Raw genomic sequence first — 22,494 nt, forward strand, 5'->3', positions numbered from 1 at the left:
TTCGCGTAGCTGCGCCCCAAAGATTGGCCAGTTGGCTGGTGGCCGTTTGCAGTTGCTAACTTGTATTGGCCCAATGTGTTCACCAGGCATTACATACCTACATACATATGTACCAAAGCAAAAAAATATATATTAAAATGGGCTCAGCACTTTCGTTTCGACACTACTATAAAACACAGGACAAGCACACTCGACTGCTAAAATCATGGCCTCTTGTTGTCGTAGCTGGGTAAAAAGGACTTTAATAGTCGTCGCTCAAAGCATGTACCTATATATTCTACAGAATGTAACAAAAATAGTGAGGATCCGTTAAAGGGCATATTCGGTAACGGGTTATGATTAGCAAAAAGTAGAAGACAAATTTTTGAAGGCGCGATTTTTCTATGGGGCAGGTCATCCGTGTCGTGTCGACCAGCCCTCCATATAAAGGCCAAAAGTTTTTCTCGTCAACTGCACTGCATTCGCTTCCCACGTCGCTCTGAAGTTTGAGCGAGACAACGCTATGCGCCTATTATACAGACATCCTTCCCGTACGTCGGATCGGATGCAGTGTGCTATGCGCCTAAAACCATGTCATCAACTCATCATGCATCATGCTGCCTACGTTACGGTTTCCATAACAACTATTATGATGCATAACTGTAAGTCATGTTGTGCACAATTCAACTTTATGAATAAACGTAAAACTAATCTCATAACTATAAGTTAATGAGTGCAGGTGATTATAATAATATTTATTTTATAAATAGACTCGAGCATGTGCAGACTTCGGAACGTATCACGAGATTTTGACAGATTCCGTAGCGCAAAATGTCATTCAAAGTGTTGTAGGTTATGTTGTCTATATTTTATATAAAATGTAATTAGTAACATAAATTAATAGTGCTGGTGGCATAAAACACAATATGAGCACTTCACCCACCAAAAGCAAACAGAAGCTGTCGTTACGGAAACGGTTGTTCGTTAAAAAGTCACCCAAAGTTGGCTGCTATGTCGATACAGATTCCAATGATGAGTTTTCTCAGTCAACGTCTCGTCCGATTTCCCCGGCCGATCCATTCCTTGCTCATAGTCAGTTACAAGTCGATACGAGCCTGGAGTCTATCGATAACCACAAAAATGTGTCGGAGCCGTTCAGCAACAATACAAGCCAAAGCAGTGATCACTCTCACAAGGACGACGACACCAATCCCCAATGCTGTAAAACATTCTTCAGAAGATCTCGGCCGAAGAGTCTAGTAGAAGCACAATCAAAACCTGACGCCAATTCCAGACCAAGCAGCCCAGTCACTAGCAATAGTTATAGTGAAAACTCAGTGTCACAAGCCAAGTCTGACGAAATACCAAAAGTTACTGTTAAGTTTCCAAAGAATGACGATCCTCGAAAGTACTTTGAACATTCAGGGTCCTTTGAAGGTATAAAGCCAAAGAGTAAACTGTTTGTCAAGAGATTATCAGCTGATCATTTAATAACTAATGACACCAAACCACTCTTTCATACGTCATCTCCTGAAAGTGATAGAAGCAGTTCCTTAGATCGCAAAAGAAGGTAAGTTAAAAATTATTATTTTTTTGTATAAGGTACCATAAAATCAGCTAAAACCATACAATATAATCAATCCAATCTGAATTACAGTAGGGCCTTGATAATCCGTACACAGGCTAATCTGAACATTGCTTTAAACCAAACTGCCGATTGACCCCTTTCTTTTAGGGACAAAGCCTTTGCCGCTGACTAAATGAGATGAGCTTTAAAAAGGAGTTCCCATTTCACAATGCAATTATGTAGTGTTTAGTTATTATATTAATAAGTTTATTTTTGTTTTTGTAATTTTGGAGTCTTATTGAATATATTTTTTCATAATATACTTATCTAACATACTATCATATAAACACTCCATGAGTCCGAACAGGGGTTTGTTTTTCTGATGTATGGATTGTTGAGGCCCTACTGTAATTGATAAAAAAATACTGTTCTTACAAATCAATAATGAAGTATTCCCCATTGAGGACAGAGGGTTAATGCTATGAGGAGATTCACTGTGGCACCGGGCTGAAAGACGATACAAAGTATATTTGTACTGTAATTATGAATTACAATGATTGGCATAGCAAATTTGTTAAAAATCATTCATTGCTAAGCTAGTTTTTCTTATATCCACAGCTTTTCTCACCTGTCTCTTGTAATAACCTAAAAACGCCGATAAATAATGCGGACCTGAATCAAGGTATGCATTTCTTTGGTCAATTCAGAATTATCCGGGGGGGGTAAAAATGAATGGGCCCTGAAGAGAAAATGCCTTAAAACCTTAAGTTAGCTTATTTTACTTAAAGGAAAAATTATTTTATTTTTAAATTCACTTGTCTCACCCAAGAATCGAACCCACTAAAAGTTCCAAAAAACAATCACTCTTTCTTTATTTTGCTAGTCAATTCAGTTAGTGTCCATGTTAAAATTTGTCCAAGAAACATATGGTCTTACACTTGTGTATCATACATAATATTCATAAAATTGAGTAATTAGTGCACAAGAATATTTTCAGACATGCAAATTATAAAAAAATCTTTGAATGCAGATTTTTTTTTTTTTTAATAAAACAATGTTTCCTTTAAGTAAAATGAGCTAGCTTAAGGTTTGAATCCACTTTCCCTCCAAGGACCAATATTTATTAAGTAAGATTGAATGTCCCAAATTTATTGAGCAGTGTTTATTGTCAGGTTCCAAAAAATTTTCTTTTATGCTTATTTATGTAAAATGTAAACTAATAACTGGTAATGGGTATGTGGTGTGCGCTGTACCAAATACTTACATCATAACTTTCCATACAGGGCAAAGTCAACAATAACCAGATCTCATTCCCGTGCGGGTAGCACAGACAGCTTGGTTCGCAACTCTCTGCTCGCTGCTCAGGTGCTTCGGCTCATTCCCACTCAGGAGGCGAGGGAGAGGTTGTGTCTATGCCTTATTCTTCATGCTAGCTTTATGTGCTTTTTGGTTTTGTAATGCTTTTTTTAAACTGCTTATAATGTTTTGTAATTCTATTACACTATTTATCAGTAGCATGGATTTTATTATTGTCTTGTTGTCTATTAAATAAAAATATGCAAAGACACAAAGTACTTTAAAATTCCAAGTAAAACTAAACTGAAATTTGTACATATGTATATTATTGTTTTCATAGTCACATTAGTTATATTTGAATTCCAACAGGAAACTAATAAGAATTTGCAAACTGAAAGGAATTGCGACCGCCAGCGACCAGCAGGGCGCCTGGGCTGGCGTCCATTTCAAACAAATGCAAGCATATGCGAGAGGCCTTAATACACGTTAGTCAACTCCCTTAGACGTTCGTCGAACGCGCCGCTGGTCGCTCGCCACTGAGGCCGTACATTATATTATTATCTAACTTTTTCTTATTTCATTACATAATGTGTTTCAGGAATTATTTATATGGGCGACTAGCATCCCACTCCCTTCTGGGCGCTTCTGAGTTAGAACACGTCTTTCCAGAAAGAGAGGTGAAAATCTTCGTGGGAACATGGAATATGAATGGCCAAGCTCCACCCAAGTATGTTGATGAGATTTCGACAAATATTTGTCTAGTGAAAGGGCAGTATTAATAATTCTAAATATTACCTTTTCACTAGACTATTTTGTCTTCACAAAACAATAAAGTGATTTCATCAAATCAGTCCTTGAAGGGAAATTACAATTCAAGTTTTATCATAACGTCTAAATATTGGCTGCAGTGAACGATATTATCGATATTGTTTTTAGAAATAAAATAATTCAGCAACTGGGATTTTTTTCCCTGTTGTTACCAGTGGTAAAAGGTGAGAAAAAAAATAGTATTACCACTGGTACCTCGTAGTTACCACTGGTAACAACTTGGTGGTAACTAGTGGGAATAACCCAGCAATTTTATTATTAAGGGACATTTTTGACTTTCATAATTTCAGGGAACTAGCTGACTTTATTTTCCCGAACCAAGTGAAACATGTACCAGACATATTCGCCATCGGCACTCAGGAGTCATATTCGGAGCGGACAGAGTGGGAAATAACCATTCAAGAGGTGCTCGGACCGTCACATTTACTTCTTCACTCTTATTATTTAGGTATTACAGAACGAATTTTAGAATTATGCACTTACATATAGCGAGAAAAAGCATATTTTGTATCTAATTTAAATGGTGTTTAAAAAAATATTATCCACAAATCCATTTTCATGTACAGAATTTGAAAAACATATTTTTGTGCTTTAAGAGATCTCTTCCAGTTATCCTTTGAGTAGTTGAGGTAAACTCAAGATGTCTTAGTCTAATCGAAACAAAAACGCAATTATCACACTTGATCGCATCATAAACAGATTAATCATGAATTCGATTGTGGTTGTGTACCAACGTGCACGCTTTTAACCGTCAAATTTTAAACCTTATTGCAAATATATAAGATCCATCAAGGGCAGTTACGAGTGTCGCTGTTATTACCTATTCTTATTTAGTAACACGGAAGCCGAAAGAGAGGTATTCTTGGTCTCTTTTTGTCAACAATGAGATGCCTAATATCACGTCAAACAATAGACATTTAAAGAAAATAAACGTTGTAACCTTAGCATAAGGTAGATAAATGCAAGTCGGCCGATTAATGTGCAACGTTATAAGATAACATTTTATTCGCAAACAGTATAAAGCCATATGCATGGCTCGTCTTGGTGGGGGCATTACTGTGCCCTAGATACTCAAGCTTCCACTTGTGTTGTGGCCCTTTGAGCGTCGATATTTAGGGTTCCGTAGCCAAATGGCAAAAAACGTGTAGGGTATCTATAGATAAGTCTTTAAAAATGATATTGAGGTTTCTAATATCATTTTTTTCTAAATTGAATAGTTCGCGCGAGAGACACTTACAAAGTGGTAAAATGTTTGTGACCCCCCCCCCCCCCCCCCCCCCCTCGATCGAAACTTCTAAAATAAGAGAATGATAAAACAAAAAATATATATGATGCAAACTTCCACCGAAAATTGGTTTGAACGTGATCTAGTAAGTAGTTTTTTTAATACGTTATAAATGGTACTTTTGGCCCTTCATGGGCGAGTCCGACTCGCACTTGGCGGCTTTTTTTCAAGTTATCAGATGAATTAGCTCTAATAAACGGTCTCTTTAGCGAGTGGCAACGAACTAAATTAATTAACGTAATTAAAATACCACCGACTACTGATAACTTCTCACTTAATGCGAATTACGTACCTATATACGAATTGAATGCCTGAATAGACTACCTATATATATAGGTAGATTATAGTTATTCAGAATTCAAAACGTAGGAACCTATAATATCGCTATAAAGCAAATTTCGTATTAGGCCGTTTAATAAAAGGATTTTTATCGTTATATCTGGACCGCTGGACGTTAGTTACCTAATTAATGCCTACTGGCTATTCTTATGCCAGCCGCCAAATCCCATTTGTTTTTCTAAAACTTGTCTGTGCAGAAAACAGTGGTCTGAAAATTAAATTCAATGACACGATGACTTGGATTGAATGAATTGCATTAATTGGTATACTTTTTACAGGAACAATCCACTTAACAGTATTTATCCGAAGAGATCTAATATGGTTCTGTTCGCTACCCGAAGACGCCAGCCTGTCTGTAAGGCCGGGTACTGCCTTCCGGACGAAAGGTGCTGTCGCCATTTCGTTCGCGCTCTTCGGCTCGACCTTTCTGTTCGTGACCGCGCACTTGACTGCGCACCAGGAGAAGGTCAAAGAGAGAGTTTCGGATATCAAGAGGATTATAAGGGCTATTGATTTACCAAAGAATTTGCCGTGCAGACATAAAAGCAAAGGTATGATTATGATGACAGGGGTAGCTTATATGATTCGTCCCATACGCTGCATAATATCGTTTTGGAAAACGCTGACCTTCATACTCGTTATTTTCCAGACGTGACAAACAACTTTGATTACGTCTTCTGGTGTGGTGATCTAAATTTTCGGCTGGGTGAACCGAGAGCTGCTGTTTTACGGTGGATCGAGCAAACAGAAGTAAGTAGTACTGACTATGAATTGGCAGACTTGCAGATTAATCGGTGCTCGTATACCTGATTAGTCTGGGTAAATCGGAAAAAAAATCGGCGTATTTGCCAACTAATCGCAGACTACAAATGACGCCAGCTAGTCGACGTATGATCGTTAGGTACAGTCGGTGCCCTTTTTTTGAAGGATTTACGCACGGTGTGTGGGACTCGCCGCTCCTTTCCCCTCTCGTACAGTCGGTGCCCTAACATATTTAAGTATATACTTTTCTATACAGTTAGTATGGCGACGTGGGGACTTGTAGTGTTCATCTCTAATACCTACTGATGTCTAAAAAAACATTGTAATGGACCAGAAATGACACATCTAAATAAAATTTCTAGGGGCAGGCAACAGTTACTTATAACCAGCGATATGTGATTGTGTCTCGCTTTAGTTCCCGCTGCCCCATCATCTGCCGCACGGCCTGCTGCACGCCGACCAGCTGACGGCCGTGCTGGAGGACGGCGCGGCCTTCCGGGACTTCCGAGAGGCGCCCATCACCTTCCCGCCTACCTATAAGGTAAACATCATCTAGAGGACAATTCCAACTTACATTGTGATATCAAAATATTATTTAAATTATGTCATTCGCCCGTGCGTCTCCCTTGCTCCAATAAATGTATGGACAAGTACGAGTGAAATGCACACGCGACTGACATAATTTAGATATCATTTTGATGTCACAACATAAGGTCTTATTGTCCTAGAGTTATATCCAGTATTTGATTTATATGATAACGCAATAATCTCGTTAAATAGACGCCTGCAAGCGTCAGACTTGTCTGAATACTATTTTATCCAGCTACACGGACATGATTTTATCACAGAGTTACGGACCGCAGGATCTTGTTTAGTCTTGAAGATAAACAGTCGGCAATAGAAGTGGCTAAGCTAGCCAGGTGCCTACAATAATCTGTACAAGCTTTTATTGTGAAACATACTAGACGTTCGCTTCAAGTTGGCCGTTACCTCCCCCGCGCCACGCCGCAAACTAAACCCGCTTAGTACTGTGACAATGGATGTTACGTCATTAAAATGCAATGGCCAACTCGAAGTGAACAGGTATAAGCCCTTGAGTTACGTTTTAAAGTTATTTTCCAATTTAGAATTTCTTTGCCGACTGAATATCGCGACCGTGTGCCTCAAGGGATTATTAAGTCTATACTTGCCTCCAGAATCAGGCGAACTAAATTGACATGAGATTGGCAGATAAAAGTATACCAGGTATAGCAAAGAAAAAATAATCACGAGTATATCTCAATAAAATGATATTGATATTGATACCTGACCTGAGATATTGCAATTACTACCCACGTGATCATTATAACGAACACGGGGTCACAAACGATTACGATTTATGAATGTCAAGAGAAAAGTGGTTGATTTGATTGTAATATTGTGACGTCATACCGATCAAATCAGCAGGTGTGGACGCGAAAATGCTAAATTTCGATGTTAGTATATAGGTTTGGGGGCAAGTTGTTTATTTCGAGAGCTCGGTTGTCGCCATAAATTTAATTTTTTGTTTATTTGCTTAATATTATGTACAGATAAGATGGTAGAGTCAATAATATTATATCTAGATAATGTCAATACCTTATACGAGTAGGCATGCAAAATATTTAAAAAAACCTATTAACCTATTACATATTTACGTAATCAATAACAATAACATTACATTTAAATAAATTATTTTTATTAAATATTAAGTATGAAAATAGAGCCAAAAATAGAATTAATAAATAATAAAATGTCACAATATCAATAATAAAAATCTACATTTAAATATTCCTTAACGCTATAAAAATTGTGCTGGCTTAAAAATATTATAATCCCCCGTTTAAATTTAATAAGTGGCATGTCTCTTAACGATTGTGGCAGTTTATTATATATTGTGTATGTCAGCCCATCGACATTATTTCGATAAATCGCCAAATTGTTTTATGTTCCAATAAGTTCGTTCAGCCGATTAGTTCTAGCATTCGGATTTACTTGAGCTATAAAAGTGAAGTATTGGTAATGTTTTTTATACATGGGTTTACACGATTGCCTTGTACCAATACCGCTTAATGCACTGATGCACTTTTTTTGAGCTTTAAATGCTCTATCAAAGTCTTCTGAGTTACCCCAGATTATAACGGCATATCGTAACACAGATGACACATAGCTATGGTAGACGTTTAAAGCTGTGTCTAAGGATGCGATATTTTTTAGTCGTTTGAGTGCGTACACAAATCGGTTCACTTTAGTGCATACAAGGTCAATATGTTTCTTCCAGTTACAGTGTTCGTCAAGAGTTAATCCCAAAAAGACAGTCGAATTAACCATTTCTGCTTTAATATTATTGGACATTATATTTAAAGATAATGCTTGGCTCTTATTTGTTCTAAATTGTACAGCTTTGGTTTTACCAATATTAATTCCAAAGATCATGGTTATTCAGCCAATTTACTATAGCTCTAATAGTTTCATTAATTTCAGTTTCAAAGGTGTCTACTTTCGTACATTTAAACAATAAAGAAGTATCATCAGCAAATAATATACATTTGTGTGTTGTTACATCGGGAAGGTAATTAATATATAAAAGAAATAATAATAGTCCTAAAATGCTTCCTTGAGGAACTCCTCGGCCATTAAGTTTATATTCTGACATGGCACAAATTTTTTCATCATTAATTACTTTACATATGTTAATGTTAATAATAATAACGTTTATTGCTTTCACATTGGTGTTCATAGAGATGTTCTTAATGAATAATATAATGTTTCACAATATGACACCCTGTAAGGGTATTGCAATTTTATCTAACACTAACACATGAAACAATTATAACATACCTACAAATTACAGAATACACAAAAAAAAATAGTTTATAGTATATGCCTATTTATGGTATTTGTTATCATCTAAATATTCTTGTAAAGAATAGAAACAATTATTTATTAAATAAGTTTTCAAGCTATTTACAAATTTATCATATTTTGATTCTATCGCTATTTCTTTAGGAAGACTGTTGAAAATTCTTACAGACATGTTATAGGGACTTTTGTTACTCATTTGTAAATTACTGGCAGGAAGGGCAATCTTGTTTTGATATCGTAGGTTCAAGTTACTAGTATGACGGTCTTTAGCTTTTATGTATAGGTCGGGATATTTCTGTGCATTGTCTCCTATTATTTATGTAGCTAGTAAGCCAGTCATGGGCTTTCCCTCTAATGCCATAATCGTAAAGTTTATTGAGAAGCGTTTTATGGTTTACGAAATCAAATGCCTTTGACATATCTACAAATAATGCTATAATAGGCTCTTTACGATCAAGACACTCGGTAACATATTTAACTAAAGAAAAACTAGCCAGAGACGTCGATTTACCTGACTGAAATCCGAACTGGTCCGTGCTTAGTAGTTTGTTTTTGTGTAGGAAATCATAGAATCTCTTAGCAATAACTTTTTCGAAGACTTTTGAAATTATTGGGATAAGAGCGATGGGTCTATAGTTATTCATGTCTAGAGCGTTACCTTTTTAGGGTTCCGTAGGCAAATGGCAAAAAACGGAACCCTTATAGATTCGTCATGTCCGTCTGTCTGTCCGTTTATGTCACAGCCACTTTTTTCCGAAACTATAAGAGCTATACTGTTCAAACTTGGTAAGTAGATGTATTCTATGAACCGCATTAAGATTTTTACACAAAAATAGAAAAAAAAAACAATTAATTTTGGGGGTTCCTCATATTTAGAACTGAAACTCAAAAAATCTTTTTTTATCAAACCCATACGTGTGGGGTACCATGGATAGGTCTTTAAAAATGATATTGAGGTTTCTAATATCATTTTTTTTCTAAACTGAATAGTTTGCGCGAGAGACACTTCCAAAGTGGTAAAATGTGTGTCTACCCCCACCCCTCTGTAACTTATAAAATAACTGAATGAAAAATATAAAAAAATATATGATATACATTGCCATGCAAACTTCCACCGAAAATTGGTTTGAACGAGATCTAGTAAGTAGTTTTTTTTTCAATACGTCATAAATGGTACGGAACCATTCATGGGCGAGTCCGACTCGCACTTGGCCGCTTTTTTGTATATAGGCTTAACTATCGAGTATTTAAGACGATCCGGAAATAAACCTGTGGTGGTGAGAGATTAATTAGATACGACAGAGCAATAGCTGACTTATGAGCGCATAATTTTAATAATTTGGTGCTTATAAAGTCATATCCAACCGAATTTGTGTTGTTTAGCGAAAATATAATGTTTAACACCTCATTTTCCGATACGGGAGTTAAAAACATAGAGTTTATTTGGTTGCATTTATGAGACCTGGGTAGAGGCGCTGTAGTCGTGTTATTTATACATGTGGCCAGAAGATGAGATTTATATATATTTAAACCTGACCTAATTGTCAACTTGAATGTCCAGTTTGGAGACTGGTCTTTACAATCGAAGCAATAGGGATCACCGAGACGATTTAATTTTTCCGTCTACTCCACACAATTTAATTGAGAAATTAATTAGATTGTGCGAAAATTTGCCCTGTCTGGGTTGGCCTTGTTTGTATTTTAAGTAAAAATATTTTTCTTTCATTACAATATGTTTATCCAATATCCTTGTCTCTATTACCATCAAATAAAATAACATAAAAATTACTTATTTCAGGTCTAACTACATACAACCATAAAATTGCACAATTTTCGAGTTACCACCGAACATTTGAAAATGGGTGAATCAACTTGTTTTGTTTTGTTATCCTGTCCCGTTGTCCAAGGGACAACAGTGGCACAGTTTGTTTGAAGAGACGTTGTATGCCGTTCTATTAACATGCTTAGTAGGGGGCCCATTATGGACATTGGTTATAACGACCACAAAAACGCAAGTTTAATACATTTAAGTACCATAAAATGAGTATTTCAATGAACTTTTGTCCCCTGGACAACTAATCGTAACCATGGCAACGAGTGACGCTAAAAAGTTGATTCTCCCAAATAACAAATATATTACCCGTGCAACATGAGCGTCCCTAGCGGTGAATTATCGCGATATTTTCTAATTCTAACTTTTTTGAGAATATCGATATGAACAGCACTGGCCAAACTGTGGTATGGTATGTGGTGTGGTATGTGGTAAAAATTTGGCAGTTTATCCTGCTTCTATTGAGCAGACCGGTATGAACTTGGTTTTGGTTCCAGTCATAACCAATAATTTAAATTAGCTCTTAAGACAAAAGAATCTGTCTCTGGCAATTTAGCTTTTAGTAAATCTGATGAAAAATACTGCAAACATGGAATGTACATCCACCTGGTTCATCAAAACATTCAATGTATTAGAGGAAAAGATTTACAGATTGAACTTTTTTTGAATGATTATAATATTGATATTTTATGTATTACTGAACATTGGTTGAATAATAATGAATTAATGCCTCAATTTAATAATCACCAGGTGGGCAGTTCGTTCACCAGACTTAGTTCCATACATGGTGGGTCATTAATTATATTAAATAGTCAGTTAAAATTTAAGGAACGTAAGGACATTGTATCCATGTCTGTTGAGCGGACTATAGAACTAAGTGCAGTAGAATTGGAGCAATTTATTGTTGTCTGTGTGTATAGGCCGCCTTTAAGTAATTTTGAAATATTTGAAAGCATAATGGAATCCGTCCTACTTAAAATATCACCTTCTAGTAAGAAATTACTTATATGCGGCGACTATAATGTAAATATTTTGGAAAATTCAACAGTAAGTTGTAGATTGTTGAATCTTTTCAAATCATGTAATCTCAACCACATGTTTATGGAGCCTACTAGAGTGACTGCCACTAGTGCCACCTGTATAGATAATATTTTCACTGATATTTTTCCTACCGCTAAAAATGTAATCAGCAAGTTAGAATCAGACCACTTAGGCCAATTAATGGTGTTTGAGGCTGTAAGGAAAAATACCTTGCGAAAACAAATAACTTTTGTACCAGTAACCTCTGACCGCGTGGAACGAATGAAACAAAGTTTAATTCAGGCGCTACCCTTTCTGTCTTCCAACATGAGCCCTAATGATATGTATAATTCATTCTTTCACACTTTTATGGAAAATTATAATGCGATATTTACTACAAAATCGGTCATGGTTAGTGATGCATCAGTTTTTAGTGAGTGGGCTACTGCAGAGTTACATCAACGAAGACGTGCATTGTATGCCTTGTATGAGGAACGGCGGTTCAATACGAGTGATGAATTTAAGGAATATGTTAAACAATATTCGAAGAAGTTTAAAATCGATTGCCATATCGCTAAGCGTAATTATTTAAGTCAAACAATAAAAACTAGCTCTGATATAATTAAAACAACGTGGAAAGTAATTAATGTGGAGACTGGTAGATCAAAGCAAAGGATGAAAGATTTTAAACTAAAAATTGATGACAAAATCGTAGATTCCAGTTTAGATGTAGCAACAGAATTTGAAAAATTCTTCACCGAGGTACCAGCTTCCACAACTAAGAACTTAAATTCATCACCCTCGTCTGCCGTTACACTGTTAGAAGAGAATGTCCCAGAATGTACTAGAAACCTTAATTTTGAACATGTGAGTGCCTCAGATATATTAAAGGCGTTTAAATCAATTAATGTAAAAAAAACTAGTGACCTTTGGGGAGTCTCCGTTCATACTGTCAAGTCCTTAATAGAAGTTGTAGCGCCTGACCTGGTAGTTATATTTAATAACAGTGTTGACTGCGGTGAGTTTCCTGATCTAATGAAACATAGTAAAGTCACTCCTTTATTTAAATCAGGTAGCACATCCGACCCCACTAACTTTAGACCGATATCAGTGTTACCAACATTCAGCAAAATTTTTGAAAAAATAGTTTTGAGTCAGTTATTGAAACATTTTAACATTAATAATCTAATGCACAACAAACAATTTGGTTTTACACGGGGTCGCTCAACAACCGACGCTGGTGTTGAGCTAATTAAACAGATCTTCGATGCCTGGGAGGAGTCACAGGATGCTTTAGGTATCTTCTGTGACTTATCTAAGGCCTTCGATTGCGTCTGTCATGAAACATTGATCAGGAAACTGCACTATTATGGAGTAAGAGGCTCGGCACTGAATTTAATAAAGTCTTACTTACACGGTAGAATACAAAGGGTTGATGTGAGTGGACAGCGATCACCGGGGTCATTGGTCTCTATGGGTGTACCGCAGGGATCAATATTGGGGCCGTTCCTGTTCCTTATCTACATTAATGACCTGCCTTACCTTGTAAAGACCCACCATGACATAGTATTGTTTGCAGACGATACCTCACTTATTTTCAAAGTCAAACGACAGCAACAAGCTTGCAGTGATGTAAACAATGCTATTTCTAAAGTAGTAAATTGGTTTAATGTTAATAATTTATTGTTAAATGAGAAAAAGACTAAGTGCATTAAGTTTGTTACAAGTCACATAAGGAATGAGCAAACAGGTGTCATTGTCAAGGATGAGGAATTGGAACTAGTAGATAGCACAGTTTTTCTTGGTATAACTTTAGATTCTAAACTACAATGGGGTCCCCATATTGCTAATCTCTCGAATAGACTGAGTTCTGCAGCTTTTGCAGTGAGCAAGATCCGTCAGTTAACAGACGTGAAAACAGCTCGATTAGTTTACTTTAGTTACTTTCATAGCATTATGTCATATGGTATTTTACTATGGGGTAGTGCTTCAGAGATAAATACCATTTTTGTTCTGCAGAAGAGGGCTATTCGTGCAATATATAAAATGTACCATAGAGACACACTTAGAGATAAGTTTAAGGACATTAACATAATGACAGTGCACTGTCAATATATTTATGAGAATATTCTGTATGTACATAAAAACATTGCCAGTTTTAAGAAAAACTGTGAAATACATAATATTAATACTAGAAATAAGCATAAGCTCGCAGTGCCCTTCACTAGGCTCCATAAAATTAAGAAATCATTCATGGGTAATTGTGTAAGATTTTACAATAAACTTCCTAATATTATAACTGAATTGTCTGTTAGTAAATTTAAAAATTATGTAAAACGTAAGCTTATCTCTAAAGCCTATTATAGCACACAAGACTACATGAATGATGAAACACCGTGGGATTAAGTGTGATTGTAAAGAATGAATTATTTATTGTTATGTTATTAATGATGAAATTGATAATTCAATGTATATATATATATACCGTATTTTTTGACATTTAGATTTTATTCTAGAAAGGTTCTAGACTAGTATTTTTATACAATTTTGATGTTTGACGATCTTTTTGTGAAATTCTTATTATTAAGTTTACCATATCTATAATAGTTCAATGTTTTTTTTAGAACAATAATAACTGCATCAATAAATTGCTCTGATATTTAGATTAAGATGATATTTGTAAAATTTGACGATTTAAAAGTGCTTGTTGCTAGGCCTATTTGAATAAAGAATATTTTGACTTTTGACTTTTGACTTTATCATTTGTGCACATTGACTTGCATGATTCTGGAGGCAACTTTAAGCTAAAGTAATACAAATGTTTACAGTACGATCCGGGCAGTCAGCAATTCGACACTTCAAGCAAGCAGCGCGCCCCGGCCTACACCGATCGGATACTCTTCAAAGCCAGGACTATGACTGGAAACTCTTCGGCCTTTTCAGGTGAACCCGTTATACACTTTCTGAGTTTCTATTTCTATTTTTACACCACGTACTTTGCACATACGTAGTCCTCAGTCCTAATGTCCAATATAACTAACCTTGTAGTACATATTGTTCCTTTGTTCCCAGCCTTAGGACGTGAATAGGCTGGAGGCTAGTGAATGATAATTTTCAATTCAAACTCATTTCAAATGTCTATCTGGGAGAATCAACTTTTTAGCGTCACTCGTTGCCATGGTTACGATTAGTTGTCCAGGGGACAAAAGTTCATTGAAATACTGATTTTATGGTACTTAAATGTATCAAACTTGCGTTTTTGTGGTCGTTATAACCAATGTCCATAATGGGCCCCCTACTAAGCATGTTAATAGAACGGCATACAACGTCTCTTCAAACAAACTATGCCACTGTTGTCCCTTGGACAACGGGACAGGATAACAAAACAAAAAAAGTTGATTCACCCATCTGTCTCTTCACTATCCCTCAATACCCCCTTCACTTTCTGCATGCCCCCTCGCTTTCTTTCCTTCCACTACTAATTCTTAAATTGACGGGCTCCAGTGATTTCAGGTCTACGCCGTCTGAGCGCAGTCCCAGTCCAGTCAGGGTTGAAGTGCGAACTATACAACTCTGTGCAGTCGATATGTACCAGCGACCATAAGCCGGTGTGGGGCTTGTTCTCGGCCGCGCTCCGCCCCGGCACTGACGTGTGAGTACAAACTATACCTTACTGCTATGACATAAGATCCACAATGCCAGCTCCAGCGCAGTCAGGAATGAAGTGCGAGTTGTACAAATGCAGCACATATGTACCAGCGACCATAAGCTGATGTGAGGCTTGTTCGGGGGCCGCGCTCCGCCCCAGCACCGATATGTGAGTATAAATTATACCTTACTGCTACGACATACGGTCTACAATATCAGTCATCTCAGGGTTGAAGTGTGAGTTCCCTATACAACTCGGTGCAATCAATATCTACCAGCGACCGCAAGCCCATGTGGGTTTTTTCGGGGCCGCTTTCCGTCCCGCTACCTACCGACGTGTGAGTACAAACTATTCTTAAATTTTACTACATAAGGTCTCATAAGGTATGCAATGCCAATGCCAAAAACGTTTCTACTACGCTAGTATGACACTGATTTAAATCCCGTCAGTCCCGTTAGAGTAAATAATTATACGCTAGCCAGGTTGCCAAAACATTTCGTAAATTCCAGGGTCCCCCTGGCCGCGGGGCTGTTCAACCGCGAGGTGTACCTGGAGGGCATCAAGCGGCGCCGCGCGCTGCTCGACCACGCGCCCGGCACGTCCGCCGTCTGCGCCGTACAATAACCCAACCACATAATTGCTTTACTAAAATAGACGTCCGATACCACGAAGAGCTTATATTGAACTACATAGAGTCCGCCTATGCGTCTGTAATAGGGCTAAGTGAAGGGTGTTTTTCGGCTCAGACCATCCAAAAAGCTATTGCATTTGGTTGACTACCGAAAGCGTGCTAAACGCACTTACTGAAAGGAATGAATCCCTTAGGTAAAGCCCAATGTATTGTAAGCCGAATCGCTCGTATACTACACGCGCCTTGCAAATCATAGGCACTACAAAATGCACGCAAGTAGCTAGCGGTCCTTTTGCGAATATGTCGCGAATGTCGCTCTAGCGGTCGGCCCCTACCCCGGACCTGGACGGACCTTTGTGATTCAAGCAAACAGTTGAAATGCAGTTTAAGGTAACAATGTTAAGTCTAAACTGTTGATTCGGACACTATTTTAGTGAGGCAATTATTAATAATTGAATTTTTTCTAAAACTTTTTGTTACAAGGCTAATTATGTCTCGAATATCTTTGTCAGTATTTTAATCAAGGTGCCACATTTGGGTTTATGTTTAGTTAATATTGTAATAAATATCTGTTATCCTGGATTTAGGGAACAATAGGCATAATGACGGTTCAGATGTAGTGAACAATCCTTTGTCATTGTATTTTCTCGAAAACGTTTGTATTTGTCATGCTATTTCAGTGAACCTCAGTACTTTTTATACTGAGACTGACTGAAATAGCATTACTACATCTGTTCAGTTTCTTTTGAAATTAAGCCTAATGCACAATTTCGCATGGTATGCACAAATTATTAGCAGTGTCAACATCAAAGTCATTTGATATTTAAAGGGTTTGGTTTTTATTTAATAATTTGCATTATTTATTGAAAAATACCTTTGTTATGTACCAAAAGGTACTTGCGATATTCTGTTTATATCGGTATAATTAAAAAAAAGTTAGGACTAACTGACCTACAAAATCATGGTTCAATATCGTTAAACTTAGGACTTCTACAGAGGTTATTTAGTACAAAGTTTATTTAATATATTTTTAATATGTTGCTCATTTTACAACGCAATATTTTATTTTTGAATATTATTTATAGTGCATAATCGCACAAATAGGTACTAAATGATTATTTACAGTATTGTGTTACGAGTATTGTTTCAAGTTTTGTTATCTGAGATAGGCGCTCAAATAAGTTGGAATTAAGACACATGATAAAGACATGAAGGAAGACATTCAAATGTATTAATTTCGTTACATTTAAGTTGTTTAAGCTGTACCAAAAAAGACATCGTCTAGTCATTATATTGTTGTGTGCAACCAAGTACTTAAGTACATATATTTAAAAAAGTTGCTTATTGCTTTTAGTTAGTAATGGCTTTGTTACGGTATCTTAGAAGTTGGAATTTGAAGTGGATCTCACAATTGTGTTAATCCTGAGAGCTATTGAATCCCAATTTGAAAGTATTTCATAGTATTACAAGATTGACTGTCCAGTTATTCAGTCTTAAGATTCCAGAGACGTGTAACTAACAGTTGTTTAAACTCGAAACTTTATCTAGACAGTAAAGATGTTATTCGAACAGATTAATTTGGCAACTACTTATGCGATGCTTTGCAAATGTTCACTTAAAATAATTTTATCCCTAAATTGTGACACTGACCACCACAATTCCAAACTCTTACCAACTGTGTCTATTTTTCTAAAATGTGTTAGTCATAGTTTAGGTGTTAGTACAAATTTGTACAAGTATGTGCATAAGATGTCCATACAATTTAAATATTAATGCTATTGTGTTCGAAACAAATATTCAAGTAGACATAGCGCAATAAAATAAAATAAAACTCATTGCTTATTTCTTTATATTACGTTTTAAAACAGCTGTCTGACCATTAGTATTGATATTTTGTGTTGTGGTTTTAAGGTGCTTTTCAACGATGAAGCTAGGCAAGGGCCGAATTGAAATTCGATTCCTAACAAACAAATCGGCACTATTTTATAACACCAGCTGTGTGATGTCTTGCCTCGTTGTTAAGAAAAACACAATTACTTTAATTATAACAACCGTACGTTACGTTAATTATATCCGTCCAATCTATTTAACTTCCATCTAAAGTAGATTGGATTTGGAGTATAGCTTTCGATGTAATCAATAATCCTTTCCCATCGTAATTTCACGGAAACGCACGAACGTGTCTTTCTATTTCAGTCAGTCTCGATACAAAAAGTACTGAGGTTGACTGAAGTAACATGACAAGTACGAACGATTCCAAGAAAATGGCAACATTGGTTTGCACAAACATCCTCTCACCCCAAACGCATATACCGTCTCCGTTCCGTCGTGGGTAAAAATACGATGGGAAAGGATTATTACACATATACATCTGTACCTTTTAATCGTTGCGATGGGAATTACATAGAAAATGAACACGCTTTAAGTATTATTTTTAAGTTACATACATTATTTAATGTTTCCAATTATATTAGCTCTGTGTTGTACATGAACGTAGAAGTTAATTTTAGCAGATACTTTATTATTATTAACTTGAATGGTTAGTACTGTTAGTAGCCCAGGTAGGGAATAATGAGCTTGTACTATAAAAGTAATATAGATGTGTGGTGTTTCTGAAACAATAGTGAGGCTTCGTACTGGAGAGGACCATTTTTGAGAACTTTTAGGATTAGACTTCGATAGGAAGCACAGATTTGCTGCCAGTTTTTACTAGCTTCAGATTAACTAACGTATCGACGTCATTATTGATTCGCCACTTAATAAGTTACTTAATTTAAGGAACTAATCTCCGTGTTATCTGACTATGGAGATGTTCGTAGTAGACTAATCACTTGATCGAACCTAGTGAAAACTGCCAGCGAACTGATCGATAGAATAAGTCTAAATCGGCATAGAAACTAAAGGGGTCTACAGATGTGATGTCATAGCTCTGTATGACAATGCAATAGCAACCTATATAGAATTGTCAAATAAGAATATATCGAGTTTGTCTGTTGGTTGGTTGATGCCAAAATTACGTTTGTAGACTCAGGAGGAATCGTTTATTGTAGTTATAGAAATATCTGTTTGTCGTGTGGTTCGTGTATATATATTAGAATATGGGACGTGCGAAGCCTCGACATTCTCTGCCTTAATGGTGTGTAAACAGTACCGTCTGCGAAATGTTGAGAACATTTCAATCATGTGCTGTGATTTACTCTGGTTTCTAGTCTGATGTCCATTCCAAAGTTCATAGCGACTAAATTACCTCTTAGTTCGTTCTAACTAATCTTGTAACATTATCGTTCTCAATATTACTAAAACTATCAGAAGTTCCACTTGCATAAGCCAAGGTTTGACTGGAAAAACCACACGCCGTGCCGAATCATGCTGTCTGTCCCTCTCTTTTGTGTGAGTAGCTAGTGGTAATCGCACTTGGTTACTAGCAAAGAGTTATTGATTGTAGAGGTGTAAAATTTAGAAAAATCGTGGTCCGTGGGTAAGTTTTTGTGGTTACTGAACTATCGAATAGTGTACCGTAGGCACGTTGCCATTCAGCACCTACATCAACTGTCAAATTTGAGGAGCATTTTTTTTTTCTTTTCACCTTCTATATCATTAATACTTAACATTTTGCCACTAGCTAGTCGCAATTTGAGTAGAGAGTACCAGTATTGGTGTGAAAACATCCGAATACAAGTGGACCAAAGGTGATCTAAATGATTCGCTAGTAGAGTGTACAGTAGCATGATACATCAGTTTTTATGTGCTGAGAGTCACTCTATTTGATAAAATATTATTGTTGGGAAGAACAATACTTTAGGCAAGTTTTGGTACTATCATGTCTATTACATGTAGGTTTACAAATTTAAAACGTTATTTACACATAAATATCTACTCCACTATACTTTTACAGATGTAGTGAACAATCCTTTGTCGTCGTATTTTCTCGGAAACGTAAGTATTTGTTTGCCTACTTCAGTCAACCCCAGTACTTTTTGTATTGACATTGTCAGAATTAGCATAACACGTTCGTGCGTTTCCGTAAAAATACGATGGCAAAGGATTATTCACTTCCTCTGTAACATGTTTGGCGTACAATAAAACACAATTAATAATGTACTTGGAGAAGTCAATTTTCAAGTTTTTTCAAAGAAAACGCTAGTACTTGTGCACTAGCTTTAGTAAATGTAAGACGGTTTCATATCTATATGTGAAATTGCAATTTTTTATACCTAATATATTTTTTTTTTTACACAAATTAAAACTACTATGATTTTACAATGTACTTAGTTCTAGAAAGAATAGTAAATTGTTGAAGAGGTTAATTGAGTGTTAACCAATCGGTGAGTGGAAAGTAAAATTGTAGTAGTATGTATGTACAACCTAGTAAAACTAAAACATTGATGGACTGTTGGTTTATTACTTTTATTAGGTGTAGGTACGTACATCTTAGCGTTACTTTCTAGTGGAGATTCAGACCATCTATGGCCACATTTCCGAGCAGTAGCGTGAAAATAAATGTTTTAGCGTCATTTCCTATAACGAGCCTATGAGCAGTGAACCGTGTATTTCTAAATCAAAGAGTTATTTATAGTAGAAGAGGTATATAGTCTAACTAAATCGTGCGATCGTGCCTCGTATAAGACAATGTCGATGTCAAAAATATATTTACACTTTTGCACCTTACTCCTTTGTAATAAGGCGAAAAATGTTAACATATCATCATAAGCATCATCGTAACACACACACACACAGCCGTCTGTTCGGCTGTCAAACTTGTACGATTTTTCTTAGACTTGCACCTCTTCCACAATCAATAACTTTGTTCTATATAAATCCACCAGTCTTCCATACCTTGTAATGATGTTTGTATGTGAACATAAGATTATGCTTGTGCTAATGCGTATTGTATAGCATTATAATATTATGGTGACGCTTTTTCATGCAAGAACAATAATAAAATAAGGCTATTTTAACTAATTTCTGGTCTGGTTCTGAAGTAATCAATAATAATTGCATTGTTTGACCTAACTGTTATTACAACTAGTTTGGGTACGTGTTACGCTCAAAATATATATTTTTGCTTCATAATAAAATTATTATTATTAGAAAGAGAATAGTGATAGGTGGGAGAATCAACTTTTTAGCGTCACTCGTTGCCATGGTTACGATTAGTTGTCCAGGGGACAAAAGTTCATTGAAATACTGATTTTATGGTACTTAAATGTATCAAACTTGCGTTTTTGTGGTCGTTATAACCAATGTCCATAATGGGTCCCCTACTAAGCATGTTAATAGAACGGCATACAACGTCTCTTCAAACAAACTGTGCCACTGTTGTCCCTTGGACAACGGGACAGGATAACAAAACAAAAAAAGTTGATTCACCCAGGTATATTAAATAGCCGTCGTTAAACTAAAACGCTGGTTTTACAGACTAGAAGATTCAGTCTTTAGTTTGAGGATGGCACAATTTTACTTAGTTTGCACATTATACTTAAATGTATTTTACACCAAGTAGTTCGATGGAATAAGTCGTCTCGATTATATTATAGCGGGTAATCTGGAGTGAACAGTTGCACACAGTCAGCAGTAGAAGTTTCTAAGCGGACAAGGTGTTCAAAATGAACTTAAATCAACTTTATTCTTAAGGAAATAAGAATGTTCGCAGGCTATATTGCAGCTACTTCTGCTACTGTACAGTTGCCCTCAAAAATCCTTGTGTTTTTATTATTACTATGCTATATGCTGCTAATGCATTTTTATGAAATAGCAAGTTTCCAGAGACTTTTGAGGACGACCGTAAAGCCAACTGCATTGTTTATATTTATTTATGCCTTTTGCAACGGGTACTGGTACCTACCACCTAATTTTTGAATTATTGAAACTATCATTTTACTGTTTTCAAAGAATTGTAAAAGAGACATGGACTAATAAATTTAAAAAATGACAATGTTCATGAGGCTTGAAAATAATAGTTAAACTGGACGTCTTACAAGAGGTCGCAGAGTATACATATACGCCCTATTGACACGACATTGAAGCCATGACTCTTCCTTTTTGTAATTGCGACGGTCTGATATGTGTATTACAAAGTATTATTTTCACCAAAGCGATATTTGGCTAGTCCATATATTTAGATAATTATAGTGTTAAGGGGATATAAAATGTTACACTATTTAATAAAAGTTTCCTTGCTATTAAAGACTTTTACTAACGAAAATTATATTCTGGTAGTTACCTTCCCAGCTTTTTTTGCTGAAGTAAATTTATTTGTCGCCGGGGCCACTTTCTAGACTAGTGACAATTTAAGTGGTAATTGACCGCGAAATTTACGCTTAAAAGTAAGATTTGACAAATCTGCGGTCATCGTAGACGACACGAACTATAATGCCTACAAAGTTGGGATTGTTATCTAGTCACTTAAGAACCTACTTATAAA

At 36.1% G+C, this 22,494-nt stretch overlaps 1 protein-coding gene across 3 annotated transcripts; it reads left to right on the top strand.

Moving 5' to 3' along the window:
• Positions 1-161: 161 nt before the first annotated feature.
• On the top strand, positions 162-22,257 carry LOC133522124 (inositol polyphosphate 5-phosphatase E). 3 transcript variants are annotated; one of them, XM_061857342.1, is made up of 11 exons: positions 162-1,549; positions 2,830-2,949; positions 3,441-3,569; positions 3,961-4,118; positions 5,573-5,845; positions 5,944-6,044; positions 6,472-6,597; positions 14,619-14,733; positions 15,295-15,442; positions 15,949-21,178; positions 21,445-22,257. In XM_061857342.1, the coding sequence occupies exons 1-10, from the start codon at positions 906-908 to the stop codon at positions 16,061-16,063; spliced, it is 1,929 nt and encodes a 642-aa protein (XP_061713326.1). In that variant the 5' UTR covers positions 162-905; the 3' UTR covers positions 16,064-21,178; positions 21,445-22,257. The 3 variants fall into 3 exon arrangements, with proteins under 3 accessions (XP_061713326.1, XP_061713327.1, XP_061713328.1); XM_061857343.1 differs by having other exon boundaries at positions 15,304-15,442; XM_061857344.1 differs by lacking the exon at positions 2,830-2,949.
• Positions 22,258-22,494: the final 237 nt, after the last annotated feature.

This window comes from Cydia pomonella, chromosome 10, assembly GCF_033807575.1.
Source record: "Cydia pomonella isolate Wapato2018A chromosome 10, ilCydPomo1, whole genome shotgun sequence".
NCBI lineage: Eukaryota > Metazoa > Arthropoda > Insecta > Lepidoptera > Tortricidae > Cydia > Cydia pomonella.